This window comes from Silurus aristotelis (genome assembly GCF_946808225.1).
Source record: "Silurus aristotelis genome assembly, chromosome: 12".
Lineage (NCBI taxonomy): Eukaryota > Metazoa > Chordata > Actinopteri > Siluriformes > Siluridae > Silurus > Silurus aristotelis.
The window spans coordinates 18,257,131-18,282,948 of NC_139585.1; the positions used below are offsets into that span (position 1 = coordinate 18,257,131).

A 25,818-nucleotide genomic window follows, 5' to 3' on the forward strand; every position below is an offset into this window, starting at 1 on the left:
AAAAGCCAGTATGATGTACAAGCAGAGTAGTTTTTGGAGACTTAAGAACTGGACACTTATTTGTACTTTACTCTAAATCTCTGTGTACTTCCACAATGCAAGAGATATTCCTTCAGCTTACAGTTAGAGTTCACCCTGACATTTCAAATTGTACTTTTAGCACGTTCAAGGACTTTGCTAGCAATTATTTGTTTGTATTCAGGACTACACAGATGATGTTGTGCAGCCAAGGGCAGTTAAGGTCAGGGATGAGTGGTAGGACCATGTGGGAGCAAGCATGGATGGGCACAAGGACTGCTGTACAATTCACTGTAAAATGTCAGTTAATAAACTATACATTTTTCTTATAAAATTATTGCCATTGGCACTTTATAAAAATAAGCAACAATAAGTGTCAGAACATGCGTATAATATTTGTGTGTGAAATATATATAGTATCTAACAGAAAGTGAGTCCACCCCCACATTTCAGCAACAATCATATTATATCTTCTCAGGGGACAATACTAGAGAAAAGAAACAAATATTATTTCATATTTATATAACTAGTCAATGTGCAGCTTGTATAGCAGTACAGATTTACTGTCATCTGAAAAGAACAACATACAGCCATTTTAAATAACTGGCAACAAGTCAGTACACCCTAAGTAAACATGCAACCTGTGTCCAAAGTGTCAATATTTTGTGTGAGCGCCATTGTTATCTAGCACTGCCTTAATCCTCCTGGTCATGGAATTTTACCAGAGCTGCACAAGTTGTTGCTGGGATCCTCTTCCACTCCTCAATGACGACATCACAGAGCTGCTGGATATTAAGACACACAGTGCTTCTCCACTTTCAGCTTGAAGATGTCCCACAGGTGCTCAATACGGTTTCAGGTCTGGAGACATTCCTCATGGCGGTGTGTTTGGGGTCGTTATGTTGAATAACTGTCGTTCGGCCCTTATAGCCAGTCATCTTTGTGAAGAGCAAAAATTATAATTTTCAAATCCTCCGAGATTTATTTTCCATGAGGTGCCATGTTTAACAGTTAGTGGTCAGTATGAAGGAATTGTACTCAAAGCACCAAATATTAACTGCTTGAATACAAGATACACAAATTTGTATAAAAAGAAATGAACAGGACATGTGGCTTTTCATGGTTAAGCGATATACAGTTGTTATCTCTTAGGGTGCACTCACTTTTGTTGCCAGCTATTTTGAAAATAATGGCTGTATGTTGAGTTCTTTTCGGAGGACAGTAAAGCTATACTGCTATACAAGCAGCACACTGACTTCTCTAAAAATATATTCAAGTTTCATTTCTATAATGTTGTCCCTTCAGAAGATATAGTAAAAGGTTTACAGAATGTGATAGGTGGACTCACTTTTGTGAGATACTGTAAATCTATAACTAACTTTAGCAAGTGTCCATCATTCACAAACAGCTCACACATCCAAACCAGTGGCAGCAACTCTCCTTCTGTTTTTTCTAAAAAGAGCATTTTATTAAAACAAAATGCTTATTTACATTTTACAGTAACAGTCCTTAGATTGGTACAATGTATGTACCATTAGAAAATGCAGGGACATGTACAAACTTGAAATTAAGCCTATCAGTGACAAACACATCAGGAGGACCGAGAACGTGAACGTAGCTAAAAGGCAGCTTCATACTTAGCTTTCTGTACAGCTTTTTATAACTGATAATATTTTTTGTCCATTTGGATTGATAAAATAAAATAAAAAAAAGTATGGTCTTATCGCTATTGCTTATTTATCAGGAAAATGTGCTTTGCCGTGTCAGAATAGTATACACTTTCTCCAGAATAGGAGAGAAAACAGCAGAAGTGAGGATTTGGGGGTATGACAGTAGTGCAGACACTGGAAATTGCCACCAAATAAAATAACAGCAGGATTAACAACAAAAGGTAGAAAAATAAACAGTACAGTGGGGAATATACACAACAAAATACAAGGCCATTAATTTGATAATATGAATCCTAAATCACAAACCAATTGCTATAATAAAGCTGAGCATTGTTTAACAAGTAGCTTACTGGCAGATCGAAAAGAATAAACCTGTAGACCTGAGACTGGTAAATCATGAAGAATTATATCTTTTGGGACAATTTTAATGCTGTCACAGGCTAAGAAAACACTTTTTCGCATGGCTGTTCTGTTTGCTGGAAATCTTATGCTAAAAACCATGGATATCGCAACAAATACATGTTGCTAAGCACATCAGGTGAACAGCAGCTTTTTATCAGCTTAAGTACAAAGCAGTTTTAATGGCTGTGGGAAACACTCAGCCTGAAGCCCTCTATTGAGCGCAATAACAATCATCACAATAAAGCTCATCTGACATGACAGCTCATTTTTTCCCTCCAATTACAGTTTGTACATTATTTCATCATAGCCATCATAAAGTCCTACATGCTTAGTAAATCCCAGTGCTGCAAAAACACATTTAACGTGATCAGTCAACTAAACTGGTTCACAGTGATGTTTCCTCCTCACTCAGAGTTACAGGAGTGAGTCAACATTTCTATAGCCATGGGTGCCAGGCCGGGTCCATGCGACACAAGTTGTCCAGACTGTTAGCAGCTGCCACTAGAGTATTCACTTTACTCTCTCCTCCTTCAAACTGAGCCAGGCTGTGCAGGCGAGCCATGATGGCGGTCACAGCCTTCTGGACAAGTGACACGAGCTGCTGGCTGTCCATGTTCTCCGGTTGTCCAGCAGCAGACAGGGGCATTGAGGTGTCCTCTTGGGTCTTTTTGTGCCAGGCAATGATCTCATCTCTCAGTACAGCTTTCAGAATACCATCCACCTAAAGGAGTAGATATATAAAGAGGATGGAGGATTAGCAAATATATCATTTAAAGTCACTGCTTTGTCGTATATTAGTTTACCTTTTAACATTTAGTTTTAGGCTTTAGCTGCGAGAGAGTACTACCTTAAAGTTTGGCTGGGCAAAGCAGCGAGCAACAGCGATCATGGAGGCTGTGAGAGGGCCAGAAACACCAATGGTGGTTAGGAACTCTGAGATGTTGGGTGTCAGGCGGAAGGGAACAGGTCGATTGGCATCCAGATCCCCAGTGGCATCATTGATGTCAAAGCGGAAGTAAGAGACATTAAGTTTCCCTGTGTCCTGTTAAAAAAATAAAAATTATAAAAATGATGTAAAAATGCAAGGAAATCCCTATCATCTTCAGAACATTCCTGCTTCTCAAAGAAAATGAAGATACTGGGTTAACCAACAAGGACCAATAAACAAGGGGCAAACTACACTGGATACTCAAAATAATTGTTGTTATAATCCCAATTAAGTCTGTTTCTGTTGGATAAGTTCACAGGGGGTGAATACTTATGCAAACTACTGCACTTATAAAATTTGTACCATAGTAGAAGCTTTAAACCAGTATCTATAGACACAAATCCAGTTGAAACAATTCAGAAAATTTACAACACTCATTATAGAAAGGAAGTTTTACTGCCTTACATCCAATCCTGCGTTTCTAATTTTAGTCAAAATTTTGTCACAGTAGGCCATGAGGGACCAAGTTGGCATGCATATCTAATGTAAGAACAGTTTACTCCTAAAAGAAAAATGCTCAAGACGATCAAAGTTTGCAAAAAAGGTTCACAGGCTAACCCCAGCAATCAATAAGCAAAATCTCTCCTTAAGGTAATAAACAATAGTTTTGTGACCGCAGGCTTGCGCTGTAATCTCCTTGCGCCTAATAAGATCTAGAGAAAGGAGCACGCAGTGATAGTGTCGCTTAGCTGCCTGCTCTTCTGCGTGTCACGAGAAAGCAGATTAGGATCAGACAATGGAACATCTGTTTAGCAATCATTTCTAATAAAGACTTTCGAAAGTGCTCTGTGCCTCAGTGCGGTAAGGATGCAGAGCCAAATCTTCTACACTCAGCCTTTTTAAAACTGAATCAAGCCTGACAGCTGGAGAGTGACCAGATAATCAGGCCATCTGAAACACTCTTCACATCCAAGGAGCAAACCGACTCTCAGCATTAACATGCTCGGATGTGTCAGTACTTTATCTGCTGCGTGATTGTCCACACAGCATGCAGCACCACAGCCTTATTGGAGTCAAACATCTCAAATGGATCACTAGAGCTGATTGAGTCTGACTGGACTGTGTGTATCCATAATCATTAATGACTAAAAAGTGCAGCTATACAGCGATAGACTTTTCGAACCAAATCTAGTGATGTTACAGTGCTTTATATTGATCAGTAAATCTAAACCACTTCTGTGGCTGTAACTGTGCAGCCGAATATTTGTTACCTGGGCAATCTGCAGCATCTCAGGGTTAAGGCGGTTGAGGTGCAGCATGAACTCAGCCAGGCCGATAAGTGCCAGCTGGATAGTGAACATCTTGCGGAAGGTCCAATAGTCTGTAGCGTTGGGGAAAGTGTGCAGAGCCCATTCCTTCAGCATGCTGCGAGGTACCATGTTGCCCTGTACTTCCTTCAGAATGTCCCGCAACACCTGCACACACACAGACGAGTTCAGGTAAGAATCATTTCTTCGACAACTCCCACTAGAAAAAAACTATTGCTTTATTTTTTTTTTTTTAAACAAACACATTGACCCGTAAGTCAGAAATTCTTAATTGAAATTTTTTAAGGTGATGATCTCAGAATAAATTAATGATTGTGCATTTAAATAAATAAAAATCTGTGGGAATCTTTTACTTTTATTCAGTTTGATTAAAAGGTATTTGAGGCTGTATTTTATTTTCATTTATGTATAAATAATTGACAGTATTACTATCTATACATAGTTAAGTTAAATATACATATATACTTAGAGATGGAGGACCATTATATTTGACAATAAATATACAAATGGGAACTTTAGTAATCAACTTGTTAAAAGAAAAAAGAATAAAAGAAAAACAAGAATTAACTAAAACATACAAATTAAATTCAGTTACTTATCCCTGGATGACAAAGTGGAAAATTTAAATATTGTTGAGTAAACAATGGAGTTTGTTCAACTCTAGACAGTTCTACTAGATTAAAACTACACAAAACACACGCGCAGGCGCATGCAGACACACACAGACACACACTTGAGTAAACACTTACACAGTGCACAGAGTGAATACGTTTAAAGCTTAAGTGTAACAGATGTGTTTTACCTGATGGCTGGCCTGTGTTCCTCTGGCCTGTACCGTAGCTAATCTGTCGTAGTAGCGGGAGATGGGGTTGTCATGCTCGATACCTTTCTTAGCACAGCGCTGTTTGTAGATCTCCACCAGTGAGAGGGATGAAGGATTATCCTCCACCAAGCGCATCTGAGGAGACACAGCCACCACCCTGGGCACTGCACAAACACGGCACAACACAATCACATTTAATGGAGCCAGACAAAAACCCGGCTTAGAAGAAATAAGGCTCAATTTCAAATTAGGCAGCATTAGGCTATAAGTCTTAAAATGAATTACACACACAAAAAAAAAACAGCACACTGCATTAGCAAGTATGGCCACATATTAAACATCCTGTAGAACCCTAGACTATGAAGAAACCTAAGCTCATCCATTAACCATCTTCTAAATATTTCCACCGACGCGCCACTGTCGATACAATCGTTCCATTTACACAGTGAGTGAACTGAGACTGCAATTCCCCAGTCATATCATTTTTAAACAAAAGCAATCCACGGCTGAGAGAGCCTGGGAGAAAACACCTGTGAGGAGAGAACTCTCGGGAAAACGCCCACAAGCTCTGAGCATGGGCTGAAGGAAACGACTAATACGCTGCAAATTCATGCTGCAAATATTCTATTTGCTTATAAAGACAAGTGACCTGATAATTAGGAGTAAAGAAAGGCAACTCAAACAAAGGCAAAAAAAATAAAAAATCTCCACATGAATATTACAAATATAAAAAAAACTTAGTGTAAGTCGTCCTTGACATCTAAACTAAGAACATTATTTTCATTGTGCTCCATCTAACGCTATCAAGAGACGGGCAAATTCATTTCTTATTCCTTCTGCTTGTCGTAGCAGCAGCAAGACAGAGAGGTTGAGCCTTTGTAGCCTCGTCCTACATTATTTTCACTGCAATATCACACTCTACTGCTGATTGAACTGGCAGCAACTAGGCCATTTAGCTGATATCTGAACAGCAGGTTCAAAATATACAGGCCACAACTGCCAGCCGCAAATTGAGATCTAATATACACTATACGGACAAACACACTTTGACGCCTGACTTTTCCAGCCGTATATGGTTCTTCCCCAAACTGTTACCACAAAAAACTGGAGGCACACAATTGTATAAGATGATAATTAATGCAATAGAATAAAATTTTCCGTTTGGGCGAACTAGCAGGACAATGCCTCTGTGCACAAAGCAAGCTCCATGAAGATATGGTTTACATGGCTTAAAGTGGAAGGTCTTGAGTGGCCTGCTACAGAGCTCTGACCTCAAACCTATTGGACAACTTGGGGATGAATTAAAACTCTGCACCTCAGTCCTCCTCACCCTACAGAAGTGCCTGACTTTACTAACACCCTTGTGACTGAATGAGCTCAATAAAGGTTATTATAACTGCAAATGGGGACTGAAAATGCTCAAAAAGCACTTGTGTATCTTACGGTCAGGATGTACTTGCAGCTCAGCTTATTAATTAATATATTTTGGAAAAGTGAATCCCTGTAAATTTTTTTAGATCAACCTCTCAATACACAACCCCCAACAACTTACCTCAGAATTATATTTTCAATTCATCAGATCTTTATTAAAGTTGCCTGAAATTAAAATATATTATGATGAAAGATGAGGACTGAACCTGTAAAAAAGAGGTGTCTCTTGGTGGTCTCCTTCCTCTTCTCCAGGCAGGGGTTGAGTAGGCGTAGGAGCTGCAATACACGCTCCTCTCTGCGTGATTCTGTCAGACAGGCATCATTCATCACTAGGTATGGGTAAATCTTGCCGTTGTGCCCACGTATGTAGAGGCGGCGAGCAGCGGTGTTGTGTTTCTGTACAATCTCCACCCTGGGCATGAACCTGGAGATGAGATCACCACCGCATGAGTTAATCATTGCATGGGACATTTTTACAGCTGCAGCAAAAAAAAAATAAAAAATAAGTGTGTCAAAACACCTTTCCACATGAGTAGGTAGGCAAGTGTGTGTGTGTGTGTATGGTATACATTTTTCTTACCTCGCTATCTTGATGTAATAGTGTGTGGGCTTGGGCATGAGGAATTCTCCTGGGATCTCCACTTCAGCCGTCTGGGCCGAGAAGTTGCTAAGGAAACGGCATTTCTCCTCAATCAAAAAGAACTTGGGCAGCTGTTTGGTCTTGGCTTCTAAAATCTTGATCCATTTCTTTAGTTTAGAGATGAGATTGTGTAGCTTCATGGAGCCGGGGACACTGAAGTCGAAATCTGCACCAGCAAACGGAGACATGACAGAACGACAAAGACAATGATAAGAGGAAGGAGACATGATTGTTCGTGGGGAAAAATGAGTAGCCAGAAGAGGAATGGAGACAGTTGAGAAAAGGGGAAAGAGAGAGAGAGATGTGTTATCTGGGAATCAGGAATAAGAAGTGCTGTGCTGTACACTCTCCCATGTTCCTCTTGTGAGGCAAGATGACATCAGCAGGGTGTGGAGAGGGGAAGCAAAGCGATTACATGCTCAGTTAAAGTTTTAAATGGCATTGGTTGAGAGAGAAGGCACAAAAGGTGCACAAGGCAAGTTCCTAATTTTGGAGACAACCTCAGAGCACAACTTTACCAAAAAATAAAATAAAAAAAACCCGTTTTGCTTTCATAATGCTACTCCTTACCTACTGTAAAACAAAGCAGAAAATGGCCTTGCCATTTAACTTGAGCTTTAAAACAAGGGCGGGTGTCAACAATTCACCATGATGTGACAATCCTCACATCCTTCCCACGTCTTTAAATATTTGACTGAAGTGCATATGATTCAAAGCCTGTCACATTGAGCTGTCAGTCAGCTCGGAGTAAAGCGAGGGAAACATGCCTTATGCATACTGATGGACCACTTAAAGTATGCTGACTGCCTTCATGATGTGTAATAATGTCAGCGTTCTGTGTGACATTCTGAGTGGAAAAATAATTTCATAAGCAAGATCAAAAACTATTTTAACACCCACTAAAAACAAAAAAAGCCAGTATAACACACCTTATAGATTTTATAACTAAAACTATGGTGATGTCTTGCTTATGTTTTCCCTGGTAAATATTATAGGTCGGATTTTTAAGTTCTTCACAGTTCCAGGCTCATAGCTGGAACATAAACATCCAGTCTGTGTGTAAGAGTAATCCACATGCTTAAGTGTCTTTTCAACTCCCCAAAAAAGACTATGCACTGACCAATCTAAATTGCTATAGGTGTGAGAGTGTGTATGATGCTCTGTGATGGACTGAAACAAATGAGCTCTCTTGTTTTTTTCAATCCCATAAGGGCTCTCTAGGTTAGAACACATGATTGTCAGTGCAGAAAATGAGCTTTCTGAATGGAAAGGGAACCAATGTTTGTTTTTCTTTTGCAGCCTGGGCTCTGTAACCAGAAAAGAACAAATGTAAAAAATATGCTTACTTTAGAAAAATCTGAGATAATTGTTATCATAAATGAAAAAAAAAAGAAAGATCTAATGATAACTTGGTGGACTATGATTCTCAGAAGCACTTGTAGGAAGTCTCTTTAGTAAGGCGCAATTTATACTGTGTGGGCAGAGCAAGTTGTTTGCTGATAAACATGCTGCTCTCGAGAGGCTTACTACAGAGTGTGTATGTGTGAGTGCATATAGACACAGCACGAAGCACAGAAAGTGCCCCCAGATCTGCTCTGCTCTTGAGGGTATTGCTCACAACATCATAGAAGCAAACACCATGCTCTCTAACCTGTGGACACCAAAGCATTAAAGCAAGAAGTTCTCCACCGCAATAACAGCTAGAGTGCAGAAGTGGCCAAGTGCTAGAAATCGGCCCAGAGTGTGGTGCCTACACCTCCCTGTGTGCACAAGCTCTCTGCTTTAAATTTCATCAGTCAGACCACTCAAGTCAATGCAACCCTACTTTCCCCCACAATGTAGGTGAAGAGGAAACTCAAAAAGCAGCAGAGGCCAGATTTCTTTTTCATCAGCATATGATGTATTGGTCTGGTGAACAGAGAAGACAAGATGATTCGAAAGGAAGAAATGAGGAAAAGTTTAAATGCGTCAGACATGCAGCTATTACAGCTGGACAGTGGAAATAAAGCAAATGGTTTGCTTATGATCAGATTAAATGGGCTTTGACTGGCAAATTGTGTGGTGTAAGAGTATGTACTCTAATGAATAAAATTATATTTACTATCCTCCATCTCACTTTTGCTGTAGATTGGTGAGAGAAAGTTATGTTACACTGCCTGACTACAGAGAAACAGCTGGCACCACCACATCTGCTTCACACCCTCTTATAGTCCCCTAGGATACCCATGAGTGCACAAACGCGCACACACACACACAAGCACTCTGCTTTTGCTGTAGTTTCCACAAATCCAAAGGTCTGAAAACAGGAGACATGTGAGCCTTATTCTCAAAATGGGAAGACTTTTGAGGTTATAGGGGTGTTTATCAGGACACTTCACACATTTCTTACCATGCTTGTCATACATACATACATACATACATACATACGAGAGAGAGAGAGAGAGAGAGAGAGAGAGAGAGAAAGAGAGAGAGAGAGGGGGGGTCTTCTACCTTTTAGCAATTGTAAGATAAATGTAGGAATATTTTATATTTTCTACAAATAAGTGATCACTCACTTCACTAGGAGTTTGTTTTACTAATTTGTAAAATGTGAACAGTTTCATTGGCATTATGCTTTTGTGTGTGTGTGTTTGTGTGTGTGTGTGTGTGTGTGTGTGTGTGTGTGTGTGTGAGAAGGGGATCTCAGTGCCCTCATGTGCAACACTAAATGACGAAACATGCTGAATTAATGGCTACATAATCAAACGGTTACTGAACACACCCAGCGTTCTACACTCATCCTGCCACACCTTATAAATATAATCATATGGTTCATAGCTACAATTATCTCCTTAGCCACGCATGCAGCACAGAAGCTCTTTTGTGGTCCAGATGTAAAAATAAAAAAAAATAAAAAATCAAACTGCAGTCCTGATATCCCACCACAACCGATTGGCCCTGTATTATACTGTATATCAGTACATACATATCCATATATAGTGCTCAGTCCAAGAAGAAAATGCAATCAATAGCCTATTAGTGTTACAGTTTCCCTGCAGTCACATAGCGCAAGCCTTGTTTTTTTAAAACATATATACAGTACCTTACACCATGATTTCATAAATAGACCGTTTTCAGAAAGAAAATACCGAAAATTAAACAAGTGAAGCTGATAATTAACACTATGTTTCTTCCATAAACTTTATTGCTAAAAGTTTGTGGAAACCGGAGTATAAGATTAGTGCATGCTTTTGGAACTTTTCTGAGCCATATACGTTATTGCAAAAGGTAAGAAATTTTGAGTCCATGTGCGTGTGTGTGTGTGTGTATATATATATATATATGTGTGTGTGTGTCTGTCTGTGTGTGTGTGTGTCTGTGTGTGCACGCGCTGACCTGTGGTAAACTGGCCTTTCATCTTCTGGAACACAGGGTCCTGGGCAGTAGCCTGAGCTCGGCGAGCCAGAGACTCAGAGGCAGCACTGGAGAACATGGTGGAGACATTGGAGACGTTCTCCAAGCCCACTCCAAATGTGCTCACCAGTTTCTTCACAAAGTTTAGTGTGTGTGGTGTAATCTTAGCATCTGACACTGCACCACTCTTCTCAAACGCCACCGAATGGCACTTAGCCAAGCCTTGCTGTAGCTGCCGCAGTACCTGTGGATGAGAGCAGGCTGTGAAAAGGAGAACCTGTAAATAATCCAATTGTGATGTACTTCCCTTCCTCACTACCCAGAAGCGTGGTCTATTTTAGTGCAAAACAAACCTTAGACAACCTTCTTCACTATTTCTACCTTTTGTTAAAAAAAATAATAAAAAAAATTACACTTTTCCCTCATCTGATACTCCCCCTCCTTCACCCAGTGTGCCAGAAGGACTGTCCCTCAGGACAATGTGTTCACAGTCGCTTTCCATCATCCCTCAGCACATCAGTGCATCTGCTGCTGTCTTGGGCTGCCCATCTCCCAGTGCCCAGTCCCTCTCGCTCTCCACAGCCATCAATCACACCTCCCTGCTCACCACAACCCAATTAGCATGAGAGCAAAAACCTCCCCAGCACTGCAAAACCACTTTTCAGCCTCACTGAGTCCTGCTTCAATGCCTGTGTCAGCTTTCATCTGCACAACTATAAAGCCTCTGAAGACACCTAGGTAGAGACAAGTGTTTAAGGCATTGATACTGCAGTGCTGCAGAAATCCCTAATATGAAGTTATATTATAGTTATAGAATTTTCTTTTAAAAAAGAAACTGCTCTGATTGTAGTTTTAACCATAATAAAAAAAAAATTCTAAAGTTTTTCTATGTTTTTGTTTAATACTTAATATATTTTCAGGAGCCAGTGATGGATGCGTGTTATTTTTAAAAATGTATTTACATGAAATTTTTCTTCATAAAAAAATGTTATTTAATGAAGAAGTCTCAGTTGTCAGTGCTTTGTAACACTAAGTTTTCCTTCATGGCAGAGCAGGCAGGATAAAAGCCTTTCAGTTACGTGTTATGCTCATTACATTATTACTGAGAGGAAAAACAGAGGCCAGTAAGCCTCTGTATATAGTTTATAGAATGCCTGTTTATAACTTGTATAATGAACTGGTTCTGTAAATCAGAAAAAAAGCATAACAGGTCATTCTTTAATAAATAAACAATTTATAGTTAAAAATAATGATTGGCAAATCTTTTTTGTGTAAGAGGAATAACAACAGTTTACACAGAACACAGCACCCATTATGGATTCTTTTTCTGCACCAATGTTTTTTGGGTTTTTTTTTTTAATAGAAATGTTAATACACAGGAACCTAAAAATAAAACGGCCCCCTGTTTATTATAAATGAATATAAATAAAATATGTCCAGTGCTTAAAAGCTCTGTGGTCTTATTTCCAACTATTACATGTTAAAAAAAATAAATAATAATAAAAATTAATTGTGTGCACCATGAATCAATCATATATCCACACTCAACCCAACACAGCCATCAAGCTGTCTTGAGACCAAACGCATGGCACAATTGGTGGTGTAGCCTACCTCCTCGTGCCAGTTCTCTCGGAACCACACCATCTGGTCCACAATGCCCTCCAGAGATGAGAGCAGTGTGGGGTGCAGCTCTCGCTGCATGTGCATGATGCGGCTGCAGCGCCACATGGGTGCTGTGGCCCGGATTGGGCCTGGATCTGATGCAGAGTGGCTCTGAGCTCCCACTGAGCTTGGCTGCTGCTGTCCAGAGTCTAAGGAGACATGCACAAGCAAGTACAAAATCAGTAATAGCATATACACACAAATTACTATAAACATTCATGAAGTAAAATATTATATGTTAAAAGAGAGCTAGTGTAGTGTAAATTGAATGGTCCCAGGCAGTTATTATGAATGCAGGAACCAAATGACTATTTTACTTGGACCCTTCACTTTCCATTTAACTACTATGAGCATAAATAATGGTGCAGTAATATAGAGTTTATACATTTACCAGGTCATTTTACTGTTAATGCAAGAAAGCTACTGAAAATCTAACTCACCGCTCTTGTAGCGCTCCCGCTGCTCGATCTTCAGTGTCAGATATAGAGTTCGGATGGGAAAGTACACAGCCTGAGGATAGACACGTCCCACCTGAAAGACACAGGCACAGATTACACTTAAGATGGTCCCTGCAGAGACGGTGCTGGAGTAGCACGTTGTTGACATGTCTTCAAACTGCTGTGCGATAGCATGGGATTTTGAAAATGAAACCGCAGCAAGGAGAAGCAATAAAAATGGACAAACATCAAGGGCAGATTAAAACCATGGCTCAATATGACATTTTGTAAAAGCTCGTCATGTCTGGACAGGCCCTCTCTCCCTTTAAGATCTGCAGTGCCCTTGAACAGAACTCAAAGTGCGCTTAGAGAGCAAAGCCTATTCATCAAAACCCTACTCAGCCATTTACACTAGAGCGGCTAAGAACAATATCTGTGTGTAATCAGAGCTCAAGGTCATGAAACAATTTTATTTCACACCTTGATGATCATCAGCATTTTCCACTTGCTTGTGGGAACACCTTATTCCTGCCACTAAGTACAAGGGTTTAAAGGAGGAGAATTAGAAAGAAAAAAAAAAGTGCCTCCTCAGATCACATGTACTTTGTGCTGCTTCAAAGCACCTTCAGGGAACCTCAACTCATATGGCACCAATAGCTGACAGACAGTGTGATGGTGTATGAACACGGATTTAATGTTGGCTGGTCTGTTACGGTGAGAGTGCAGCCAACAGGATGAGTGCTTCTTCACCAGCAGCCCCTCTAGTACTCATGTCTCTCCTGGACAAACAGCCATTAGAGTGGACACCGGATCCGCAATGAAGCAGACCGCAGGGCGAGTGCTAGCTAGGTGTAAAAAGACACCTTTGTGCCTGGAATGGCTTTTATATGAAAATAACCAATAAGTACAGAGAAGACCTGCCTTTAAAAGGTTGATAAGTAGCACATAAAAAATTCAAAAGGAAGAAGCAGGAAAGAACACTCCGATAATCGGAGAAACTGCTTGTTATATTAAAAAACCGTGTATATGCTCTGCGAGTGTACAGCAAGGTGTTGGGTTCCCTTTGCTTCTCTTTCATCTGTGAACACTTCATAGCTCACCTTCATCAATTTTTCAGCAAACGTTTTAAAAACGTCCCGCCAACTGAAGTGAGGCTAAATAATTCAGCGCCTGAGATTAAGGAGCTCCATTCACTGGAGACTTCACTTCACAATGCGGAGAGATTCTGCACTCACTCTTCAATCAGCATCAGGCAGTGACTGCGCTTCAGATCAAACTCAAAACGTCCTCCAGCACAGAGAACGCGGCATGGCTGGACTAGCCTTGACAACTCTGTTAGTTGAGACTGCAGTATGCGGACATCTCTATTTTACTTGGTGATTATTGGTTTAAGTAGCCTTAATCTCCCAGCAAAGCATCTTGAATGCAGGGGGAGCATTTGGGGTGAAATTGGGAGATTAAGAGGGCTTGCACTTGCATATACGCACAAGAAAAGAACAGAGGCCCAGCTGCATTCTAAACATCTAAAGAGAGGAGGGAACGAAGAGAGAGAGGGGTTTAAAGTTTAAGTTAAAAGCTCCGATTGCTCGCTCTGTTGCAGTCCGAATGGCCCCTGGAGCCGCTGCATGCTCTTTGAAGTGAAGCTGCTTTTAAAAGGCTCACAAATAAAACTCCATCAAGCAAGGGAAATTAGGCCTTCATTTAATTTGCTTTGCTCCTGCAGGTCCTGGGTGTTTGATATCAACTCAGAAATAAAGCGCTGCATAAATAATTAAAGAGGTGAAGGGAAGGCAGTAAAATATAATTGATAAACTAAATTTACAGATTCTGATTAGTTTACTGACGTGCAGCTGCACAGTGGTAGACAATTTGACAACACACCAGTACACATCTCTTGTGCCATGAAAAGCTCTTGCCTGCGTCTGCCAAAAAAAACAATACAAATGCACCCTGGACCACATCAGCACTGTAATAAAGCATAATGGAGGTACACACCTGGCTGATGAGGTTGAGAAGAGGCTTGCCTTCAGAGCCTACCAGGCAGGTGAGGAGTTGAGGGATCCAAGCGAGCCACTGGATGGGCGGCACTCCAATGCAATACTTATCCACAGCATCTGCCAGTGTGTTCTTATCATCAAAACTCAACAGCCACAATACCTATGAAAAAAAATTCTCAATGTCGATAACATCGTTTCCGGAAACATGAAACACCACCACTTACAATCTCGAGATCTTGGCAACGTAAATGTATTATAAGTGAGGAACTAACTTCTGTCTAATGAAAACCCATTTACATGTTCATACATCTCAGTAAATCAGACTCATGCACACAACACTGGTCTGATCTTGTCCATATCATGATCCAAATGAGCAATCGTCACTCAAGTGAATTAAACACCCGCTCAGCCATACAAAACGGGCTTAATGGTTTGTGAAATCATATCATCGCCATCACACTCCGCTTGCTTGTTAGAAGCTTCTGGAAGTGGTGAATTGGGGCGGTGGGGTGGGGGTTGATGGCAGGTGAGGCTCAATCCCTGGAGACACTGATGGAGACATTAACTCCACGATGGGCCACCAAGGCCACACAGCTTGTGGGTAATTACTGATAATCACTGGCCATCTATTCTCATTTATCATCTCTAAACTGCACCAGTGGCTGTGTGTAGTACACAATTGGATGTTAGTACTCTCTAACATAATCAAATACCCTCCCGGTGCGTCAGCCCACCGGAAAAAAATAAATACCCACAAGCAACTGGAGCGAGAGTGCACCCGAGAGCACAGCACCATGTGTGCAATGTTCATACAAAACAAAACATCAGCTCTAATAATATAATTGCACACATTATCCATGGTTTAGGTCTGACTGCCACCTTTAATGCTACTGGATTAATATAATAAAGGGCTGCTTTTGTTTACTGAAATTTAGAATTGAGTTTGAGCTGACAAGCATGATGTATACCAGCTTCTTTTTGTTTCATAAAACGTCCAGAACTGATATTAAAAAATTTCCAATTAGCAGTAGAGCAGATTTGATTTCACTTACTTGAATAGAGAACCAGCTTTCTGAAAGTAACTGAAGCAAGGTTTTCATTTACATAAACAAAAGGTTTGACTCAATACCATCTACAATGTACCACATAGTACCCTGCAGCATCAACATATTGATTACTCGTGTGTACCACTTAAAAAGTAACACGCATCAAAAGAAATACATAAATTAATTTATCAGATCATTGCTACAATGCCTGCTGTGTTAAAAGCACCCAGACCTTATAGCTGATGGTCAATATAGAGGTTCCAGACTGATGGAAAAGGGAATGCTGCTTATATAAATAGGAAAGTGGCCTTTCTCCTCCTGACCTGCTGCTAGCAGATCACAGAGTGTTTATTGATTGAATGAAGCAGGCATCTCTGTGTGGTGGTGAAGAGAAGGGGGGTTCAGGCTACACAGAGCTGCTTAGATTGGACTGACAGGGGTGGAATTAAGCTCTTAACCTCTAAGATGGTGGTGGGGGATCTGACCAGGGCCCTGCAGGGGTGGCAGTAATTGTTAAAGGGTTTTTTAGGGTGCAGCTCTAGGTGTCTAAATTGAGAGTGAGCATTTATCCATGTAGCAGAAAACCAACAGAAACAGGCAATCAGACAACCTCGTTGTGATTCTGTTCAGCAGTCCGCACTAGAACATTAGCTAGCTGGAAGATGCCTTAAATGGGCTATACTTATCCCCCACAGCCCTCATTTAGGGCCATCTAGCTGAAGGCTGCTGTAAAGAATGGATAGGACCTTACCTTGGCCAGGTACTTGCGCGACTTGCTCTCGTTCTGATGCCGGCAAGCGTGGAGGTAGCACGTGATCGCCGACACACCCAGGTGTAACTGACGGTCTTTCACAAAGATGTTCTCCAAGTAATCGCCCCACATGGCCCAAGCCTTCACTAGGACATCATGCATCTGCACAGCTGCTGAGAAGGCTTTATTGGCTTCCTCAGATCTGCAGATATGAAGAGAGTAAAAAGAAATCAATTTCTGGGGGAAGATCAAAAGCCTTTCCAGTGAGCCCATGTGATGGAAGTCTTTGCATATACAATTCCTTGTATAGATGTGATAAAAGAATCAATACAAATGAGTTAATAACTCGATGCAGAAAAATGGGTAAGAATCATATACATAGTTATGGCAAAAACAGCTAAAACTGCAGATGTGTGGCAATAAATTCAATATCACATGGAAAGATCTATGATTTGGATGTATAAAGGGAAACTATGTGTTTGGTCAATCTTGACAGGACAACTTGAATTTCACCAATATTAGCTGGAGTCCAATCTTTTCTTTCATCAGCCACTCTGCACCTCCAAGAGCCTTTCATCTGTGATTATGCTTTCCTCAAGCTGGTTATAGAGCTGCTTTTAGAACAGACCAGTAGCTGAGCTCATAAAACGACTTTATAAGGAGCTAAAAACAGTTGACAGGGAACTTAGCAGCGTGGCTTAAAGCCTCAGCCATTACCATCCCACACACCAACGTCTCCAAGTATGGACCAATGTGAAATGTTTCCCAGGGCAACCACTTATAAGAAGAACGTATAATGAGCATGTGGCATGCAACAGGATTGAGCTTGATTGCGATGGGAACCAGGGGAGTCCACATTCACTGAAGCATTTACTTCGTTTTGGACATTCACTATGTGCATCCACACACACACAGACACACACAGACACACACAGACACACACAGACACACACAGACACACACAGACACACACAGACACACACAGACACACACAGACACACACAGACACACACAGACACACACAGACACACACAGACACACACAGACACACACAGACACACACAGACACACACAGACACACACAGACACACACAGACACACACAGACACACACAGACACACACAGACTTGCACTCCTGAGTTGGGTACAGAGTGTGTGGCTATTCCTTTGCCCAGTCAAGTGTTTAAATCCTTCGTCTGACAGGACCATTTCTTTATCAAATCCCCTGTTAATATTTGCAGAGAGTGAACATGCAATGATTACATTAAGCACTGCTGAGGCTAGGAAAAGTTTTGCTGATCCCGGAGATTTTACAAATTGCTACAGAGTTAATTATACAGCGCTGTGTATTTAATAAGCCGTTGCGATTCAGCACTGCCCTCCACCCTGTCACCATCACCCTGAAAAGGGCATTGTCACAAGAGATGAGAGCCGATGTGGTCATGAAAGCCCAGAAAGATTCAGTATTACAGCGATGAGTGTGAGACACGAAACCAAACAATGGCCCAGAAAGAAAGTGCTTCTGTATGACATTCTTTTAAATAATAAAAAAGGTAGGATATTAATTACAAATAAGACTATCATCTTGTGAAAAGTTTGTGAAAATCTAATTTATTTTTGCTTTAATATCCGTGCGCACTTGAGCACACACACATACCTCACAAGTGTGTGTCAAACCTGATGCTCCATTTTAGTCACCTGAACATATGGTTCAGTATAAGAGATAAGAAACATAGAAAAATCTGACCCTCTGTAAACATGTTCAGTATCAAATATCTGATTAGATTGAAAAAGAAATTCCTAAAAATTGTGCAACACCTTAAACCTTACTTACAATAACATGAAAATACCATAATAGTAGTATTATTAAATAATAAAAGTTTATTTCCAGCATGTGATCTCAGACTGTATGCATCTGTATGACTACATAGGAATACATTTTGTACTAATTAATATATTTATTTATTTCTATAAGTAACAGTGATCTGCCAACAAAAAAAAGAACATTTAAACCATGAAATGTTTTCATCTGCATCATTCATAACAGCTTTAACAAACTTGCCTATATGCAAGAGATTTCATTTGCTTGAATATACATTTTAAGCAGTGAAGTGCTAAAATGAAAATGTAAAGAAGGGAAATCAGTTTAAAATAAAATGTGTTTTTATTATAAAAAAAAAAATTATTCATAAGAGTAGTTTTGTGGTGGATTTATTTTTTGAATTTTACTCGTTATATTCCATGTTATATTCAGCGCTTTTTCTGCTTTTTTTGCGAGGCTGAATATCAAATTAATGCCACTTCTTTAGTGTACTATGTATACTAAACAATTGTTATTATTGTTAATTGTTACACTATATTAAAAGCACATAAAACAGTCCTAACAGCTTTTTTATTTTGTTTCAGCTTTTAAAATCAGTGTAATTTAATAAGCTTCCCATGAATGATTGGGTCTGTTATAAGTACATGATTATGTTCAATCACTGTAATTACCATTTAAAGTGTCTGATGCAGAGCAATCGTTGATTGGACAAGCACGTCCCAGAGTTAAAGGTATAAACAAGAGTGGGCCTGTGATTAAAGTGTTTAGTGGATCTTGATGACCCCCTTTGCTAACAGATGGGATGAAGGACTGGAACAGGTTTGGCGGTCTCTACGCTTTTCTTCGAGAGAGCGGTCTCTACGCTTTCTCAACATGCTTCGTTTTTGTGAACCTCTAAACTGAGGCTTCAACAGTGAGCAAAATCAGAAAATGTCACTCAATATGAGTTTGACCAGTGGCGTCAATCATTGTACGAGAGCCCATAGCCATTATCTCCATCCGTGAATGCAGGATGTGAGGTTAATTAGTCATCATCCACTCATATTGGCTGCTAACGATTGCCTTGACCTCATTATTGGCCTAATGGTTTAGAAGTGATCATTAACGGGGGAAAAGAAACACACAGCTGTTTATCCGCCTTGTCAAAGAATGTTAATTTTAAAATGTCTGCGCTCTTAATGACCAACGCTGTCTCACAGACAATCATCCCATTTCTTTAATGTCAGTCTAAACCAGCATTAAGTGTGAAGAGAAAAAAAGGAGGGGAAATAAAACGCTCGATATCGCTACAAAGAAAAGAAGGGAGACGACTAGCCAAGGACAGAGACACTTCAAAGACGGGAAATCACACTTACTTATTGATCTGGGCTAGGAACATGCCTTTGAGTGCGTAGAACTCTGCGGTCATCTCCTTGGTAAAGTACTTGAGGTTGGTAGACTCAATTACCTCAAGCCCCTGAATAAGAGAAAGAAAAGGGGACAAAAATATAAATTCATTCCCAATTCATATTGCTTCATTTTCTATTCATTTCCTTTTTATTAGAAAAGCCATTTCTATAATAATGGATGGGTCTCTTTTCTCTGTAGCCCATACTGTAGATTTATGATTACATCCCTAATCTATTCAAGCCTGCAATACTGTTACATGTATACCGAGACATCAGGAGTGAGTGAAAAGGTGCAAGTGCAGTAGAAAAATAAGCTATAATACACAAACAAGATGCAGTGCACTACCAGTAACACATACTTTTAACGTTTGTATTTTTCCATAACACTTTTCAGTGGAGATACTGTAAGCCAAACACATACTGTGCAAATCAAGGAACAAAGTAGAACCCCAAGTTCTAGTTTTAAATGAAAAAAAAAAAAAACCTCAATCTAACAAAAAAGACCTAAGTAATGTCTTAGGTCCTGAAAAAGAACATACAAGAGAAAAAAAAAAAACACCTCAATCAATTCCCCTATAGGTTGATGAAATTCCCTCTAAAAGAGCCAAACTACTAGCAACTCTATAAAATGACAAAAGATCCAAGATAATGGCACCTGCTGAGATTTCAGGGGTAAAGTCTAAGTACTAGGAAAAGACAGGAGCTACTCATAAGAACACTGCAGGTGCCATCAGCTGAGATCAGGCAGAGGCTGAGACTGAGGCAGAGTAATGAAAGAAAGGAGAGTGGAGCAGCACCATTAATCAGGCTTAAGAGGATGCCGGGGCCGTTTCTTACACTGCTCGTGACTGACAGCAGCACAATGTTAGTCCTTCTCCGAGTAATGGAGAGTAGAATTATTTTGTTAAAAGCAAACGTGCAAGGTAGGAACAGATCCAATAAAAGAGGTGTAAGAAGAAATGGAAAAGGGGTTCTATAATTCAATTTCGAACAAATGTGAGCTGATAACATTAAAAAGGTAGGGGGTGGTGTAGTCAACATTTCTCTGTTTACACAACTGGTTCCTCGATTCATCCCCATGAGGAATAATTGACTATCATGTAACTATTTTACCAGTTGATGTTTCCATCAAGTTTCAATCAATTGGTCAATTTGTTACTATTTAGACTCATAAGGCAAATTGCTATACTCCCTACAAAATGCATCAAAATCTATGTACTAAATTTCTTCCCCTTGATAAATGATTGAGAGTAATGAGTGTCTCCCTCACCTGCATACACTCGTTCTTGCCCATCACTCCTGCCAGCTGCAGGTAGCATTTCACCTGCTGCCTGATTTTCTGAAAGCAGTCAACAATGGGCACAGTAGGGATGGTGTGGATGCGGCTCAGGATGTCCAATGCCACGTTGACAAGTCCCTGCTTGCGTGCGATCTTGCCATACTGGATGATGGCAGAGGCTGACGCGTGCACGCCCAGCATGGCATTGTTGGTGTTGGGATCATGCTGGGTGTTACTCTCATAAGCGGACACGATGGCTGCAGACAGATTCAGAAATTACAGGGATGTGTCAGAAAAGCAAAATAAAACCCAATCTTAGTTCATTTTAAAATACAAAGGCACATTATCTGAAGAGTTCAAGTGGGACACATCAGGTCAAATAGCCCATTTTACCCTGATAGTGGTGTTGACGCCACATGAAAATGCTGCTCCAGTGGGAGAGATCATCAGAGACGATGGGGAGCCGGTTCCTCCACGTCTTTACTACAGTTTTCATGTCATGCAGGCTGGTGTTGCGGCCCAGGTTGGCTGGCTGAAGACCCATGTTGATCTGAGCGGCTTCCTGGAGTTCAATAATCTGTTGGGCAGCCTGTGTGTAAGAAATGGAAAGAAAGACAGCTGAAACCCCAACAGTGGTCACTTCTTAAAAAATAATGATATAAATCTGATGCAACTGATGATTTCAAAATCAAATGCATTTTTCCATTTTGTAAATGAATCTTTTACTTCTGCCTAGCTAAACTTAAGGCAGGTACCTCACACTGTCCTGCACACAGCAATCTCAAATGCATTACTGCAGCTATATTGCAGGCTTATGAACCTTATTGGAGAAGAAAAAGTTTGACTCCTGATGTGGGTGGGCAAAAAAGGTGGATAAAAGTATCTTCTAAATCATTTATTCCAAAAGACGAGAGAGACTGTAAGTCACACAATGTGCTCCTGCCTTTCTGTAAACAGCCCATTTCAGACAAAACAAGAAATATGAACAGACATTACATTTGCTGAGCAATTCAGGGAAGAAAAAAAAACCATGCAGTGATGTAATGTAATCAGTAAATGAATACCATCCCCTACACATGCTAAAATGCTTATTTAAAAACTTTATGATTATTGTGTCTGTATGCTGCATTGTTCCATGATTAAATCATAGAATGGCTAGTAGAATGGTCACATGGGCCTGGTGATTTATCACATAACAACTCATTGTGAATTACCAGAAGTACACAGATTACTCACAAGGAGAAGAAAAAAAAAAAAAAAAGGTTGAATGCACTCAAAATGATCGTTTTTGTGGAGCAAATCAAAGCTCTTGAAACAAAACAAATGAGAAAAATACAATATTTTTCACAATTATCAGTTAATATCAGCTAATGCCACATTATACTCTTCATTCCAACTGCCCATTCATCATGTAAATGTAATTTTCTCACAGGTATTTAATCAAACGCTATCTGATGAGGAGGGGAAAGTAATTACTGCCATTTCAAACTTGGTGCTTTACCCTCCCTCCCTCCCTCCCTCCCCCCCCCCACACACACACACACACACACACACACACACACACACACACACACACACACACACACACACACACACACACACACACACACACACACACACACACACACACACACACACACACACACACACACACACACACACACACACACACACACACACACACACACACACACACACACACACACACACGATGCCCGCCCACCTGCCTGCCCACCCAATCACTTTTAATCGCTTTTATTTGATAAGGAAGGTGTTTTCTCCCCCTCTGTGGTACCTCATGCAGTACTATAGCAGTAAACTAAATTTTCTGGAACTCCCACCGTAAACTGACCTGACCAGGGAGAATCGTCTGCTGAGAACGACTATGGCATTATTCCACCCCACACACTCACAAAAACAGAGGATCCACATAAAATCAGTTCTATTGAAGTATTTCTGGCTCAAATATTATTTGCCGAAATCGAACACCAAGCTTGTTAATGAGACCGTAATGCAAATTGGCCTACTCTTACACATTCATTTATATTAATTTCTGAAACAGTACAGATTCACCAAAAACCATACTCATTAAAATTTTAAAATAAACATTAAACTAACATTTTAATTTTTTATATTTGTTTAATCATTGATCTGTTTCACAAGCTCTACCCAGTGGCAGTAAAGCTAGCCGTGTGCATCTACTGAAAACACATAGAATGGCAAAAGTAATCTACAGCCACACAACACCTTTCCTATTGTGTGCACTGTCTGATTACACGTTTGCCACTCAAGAAGCTGTTGCACACACTGAATACTAATACAACACACCTATTCTCAGACCCAATAATCCAGGAAACACACATGGTCATTCGCAATGATTTAAGAAGCCATAACCACAGGAGACAGTCGGTATTACCAACTAAACAAAATGTGTCAAAACAGTAGGAAGAAAATTATGTGAAATACACAAAGCAGATGTGCAGATCAGAGGTTAGAAGCATTGTTTGGCATTCAATACTAAGAGCAATCAACATAACAGCTTTCCTGTTACTTCATGGGGTAAAATGAGTCTGAGGCGTTATTCTGAACTGATAGAAAAAGTGATATTTGTAAACAAGGGCGATGCATGGAACTTGTATATATGTTAATTGATGCAACAACGACAACAATAATCCACATACTATATTGTGTACAAGAGCGCCTGCTAGCAGAGAAGTATGTGAGAGGATTCTGACCTGTAGCAGTGGAGTGTGGACATGAGAAACGATGTGAGGCAGTCTCCGCCACTCTCTGATGGCCAGGCTGCTGGCCATCTCCACCAAGCGCTCAATAAAGTTGAGTTGCTGTTCCTCTGGGTGACAGATGGCCAAGTACCCGCGGTGCATGTTCACCTTCCATGCCATCTCCTTAGGACAGCTCAGTTCCACCTGACACACACAGACATGCAGTCGACTTAAAATTTCAGTCGAATCTTAATTATTAAAATATATTTTTTAATATTTCTATATAATGCACTGAGCATATAATCCATATACATATATAGGTGTGTGTCTATATATATATAATATATTATATAAACATAAAACACAAACATACACTAAGTGCATTGGGGGTATTTAATCAAATTATAGTATTATTATGGATTATGAAGATTTTACCTTATAATTTTTTTACACTAATGCTCATGATATAAACAAATGTGTGGTACAACATATTTTGTTATTGTGAGACTGACCGATGTATCTTAACTGTAGGCATTCATTGTATATTAAGATGACCTCAACTCAAATTATTTTATTCTTTTGTTGTACATTTTATACGAACTATTTCCCATCCCGACCACACACCTCAACAAAAATCAGCACTGTGTCATGGTGGGGTAAAAAATAACCATCAAAGTTATTTATATAAAGATATAGGCCAATGTTAAATGCTGCAAAAAAAAATTATTAGTAACTATGTCAGCAAAATAGGAGAACAAAAAGTTGTTGACATTCAGCTGTACAGCACTGCTGATTAGATTGGGGTGAATTACAGCTCTGGGTCACCGCACATTTCCCCTGTTCGATATTTTGATGAATATCCCTGCAGCAGCATTTGCCAGATTGTCCATGCTTTAATTGAAAGCTGGAATATTCCAGCTTCCTATATGCAAAAGCTACGCCAGCATACTCCACCCTGGCACAGGGAAAACAAATCTCTTCCCAGCAGATGTTTGCGCAATTATTCAAGCATGTATCCGTAAATATTAGGTGCATAGCGAATGAAGGAAGAAGGCAGGAGAAGTGGGCTGACAGTGCTGGACAATTTAATTAGGTGTCACCTTAGAACAGAAACCTTTGTGGATTCATTCCCAGTCTCCTTGAACAGAAGCAAGAGTATTTATAATGTGTCAAGTGGCATCATGTCCTTTTTCTCCTGACTTTAAAAGACAGGGTCATAAACTAAACCACCAACAGTGAGGCTACATTTCTGATACGTTGTAAACAACAGCTTCCTGTTTACCACACACCACCTATCAGTGTTCTCCAGATATTCAGACCGGTCTTTTAATAATGATTATGGGTGTGTAATTTTGGGGTTGTATCCCTGCTGTCTAGTCAATCATGGGGAAGTGTAGGAGTTGATAGACAGCTGTGGGCACACAGTGGGGTGTTAAACTGGGTTTACCTGCACCAGTGCCTCCTTCATGGCAGCCCAGTTGGAAACTCTCCAAGCACACTCCAGCACCAGGTATGGGTTGGTGTGACCTTTAGACTGGCCGTATTCAGTCAGCGCCTCCCACTGGTTCAGTTCCTTAGAGCAGCTGGAGTGGAGAGGGTGTGGAGGCGAGAAAAAAAAAAAGTTCACAGTTAAACCATCTCTGAATAAATGCCTCACAGCAAAGTAACCCCACGTATGCAGGATTCCATAAATTAAGTTTTGGATGGATTACAAAATCCAGCGTGGCTTTTAGAGAGAAGCCTGTCATCTTGAGCCAAGTTTTGAGGGAGTGTTTGGCTGTGCAGTTAAGACAGGTCGGCTTCCAATGTTTAAAAAAAAAAAAAAAAAAAAAAAAAAAAAAAAAGAAAACACGGAACCTACCGGATCCAGTGATCCTCCCATAGCTGGTACTCAGGAAAGATGGCAGGAGATGTGTTGGTCCTCTCATGCTCTTTTCGGGCTTTCTCCATGGCTTTCTCATAACTCTCTTGTGCCTGGTGGGAAGAAAACAGCAGTTAACGCTGACAAATCTAACATGAAATTGTGCAGAGTTGGGGGTGTGTGTGTGTGTGTGTGGGGGGGGTGGTGGTGGTGGGGGGG

The 25,818-nt window shown here is 40.3% G+C and overlaps 1 protein-coding gene and 1 long non-coding RNA gene across 6 annotated transcripts in view; one reads left to right on the forward strand and one right to left on the reverse strand.

The window, feature by feature from the left end:
* Positions 1-1,464: 1,464 nt before the first annotated feature.
* Positions 1,465-25,818, reverse strand: part of trrap (transformation/transcription domain-associated protein) — a 62,364-nt gene continuing 38,010 nt past the window's right edge. For all 5 annotated transcript variants that reach the window (XM_083555630.1, XM_083555633.1, XM_083555632.1 and 2 more), the window contains exons 55-71: positions 25,600-25,712; positions 25,186-25,321; positions 23,751-23,942; positions 21,409-21,604; positions 21,007-21,272; positions 19,704-19,804; positions 16,527-16,728; positions 14,728-14,889; positions 12,736-12,826; positions 12,245-12,444; positions 10,616-10,877; positions 7,181-7,406; positions 6,807-7,024; positions 5,149-5,333; positions 4,290-4,493; positions 2,938-3,132; positions 1,465-2,811 (exon numbers count right to left, since the gene is read on the reverse strand). In XM_083555630.1, coding sequence (XP_083411756.1) covers positions 2,527-2,811; positions 2,938-3,132; positions 4,290-4,493; positions 5,149-5,333; positions 6,807-7,024; positions 7,181-7,406; positions 10,616-10,877; positions 12,245-12,444; positions 12,736-12,826; positions 14,728-14,889; positions 16,527-16,728; positions 19,704-19,804; positions 21,007-21,272; positions 21,409-21,604; positions 23,751-23,942; positions 25,186-25,321; positions 25,600-25,712 — 3,234 coding nt within the window. In that variant the 3' untranslated portion in view covers positions 1,465-2,526. The remainder of the gene's footprint in view (positions 2,812-2,937; positions 3,133-4,289; positions 4,494-5,148; positions 5,334-6,806; positions 7,025-7,180; positions 7,407-10,615; positions 10,878-12,244; positions 12,445-12,735; positions 12,827-14,727; positions 14,890-16,526; positions 16,729-19,703; positions 19,805-21,006; positions 21,273-21,408; positions 21,605-23,750; positions 23,943-25,185; positions 25,322-25,599; positions 25,713-25,818) is intronic.
* Positions 7,415-10,299, forward strand: LOC310734063. Its single transcript, XR_014535959.1, has 2 exons — positions 7,415-9,874; positions 9,914-10,299. It is a non-coding gene; the product is annotated as an uncharacterized lncRNA (long non-coding RNA).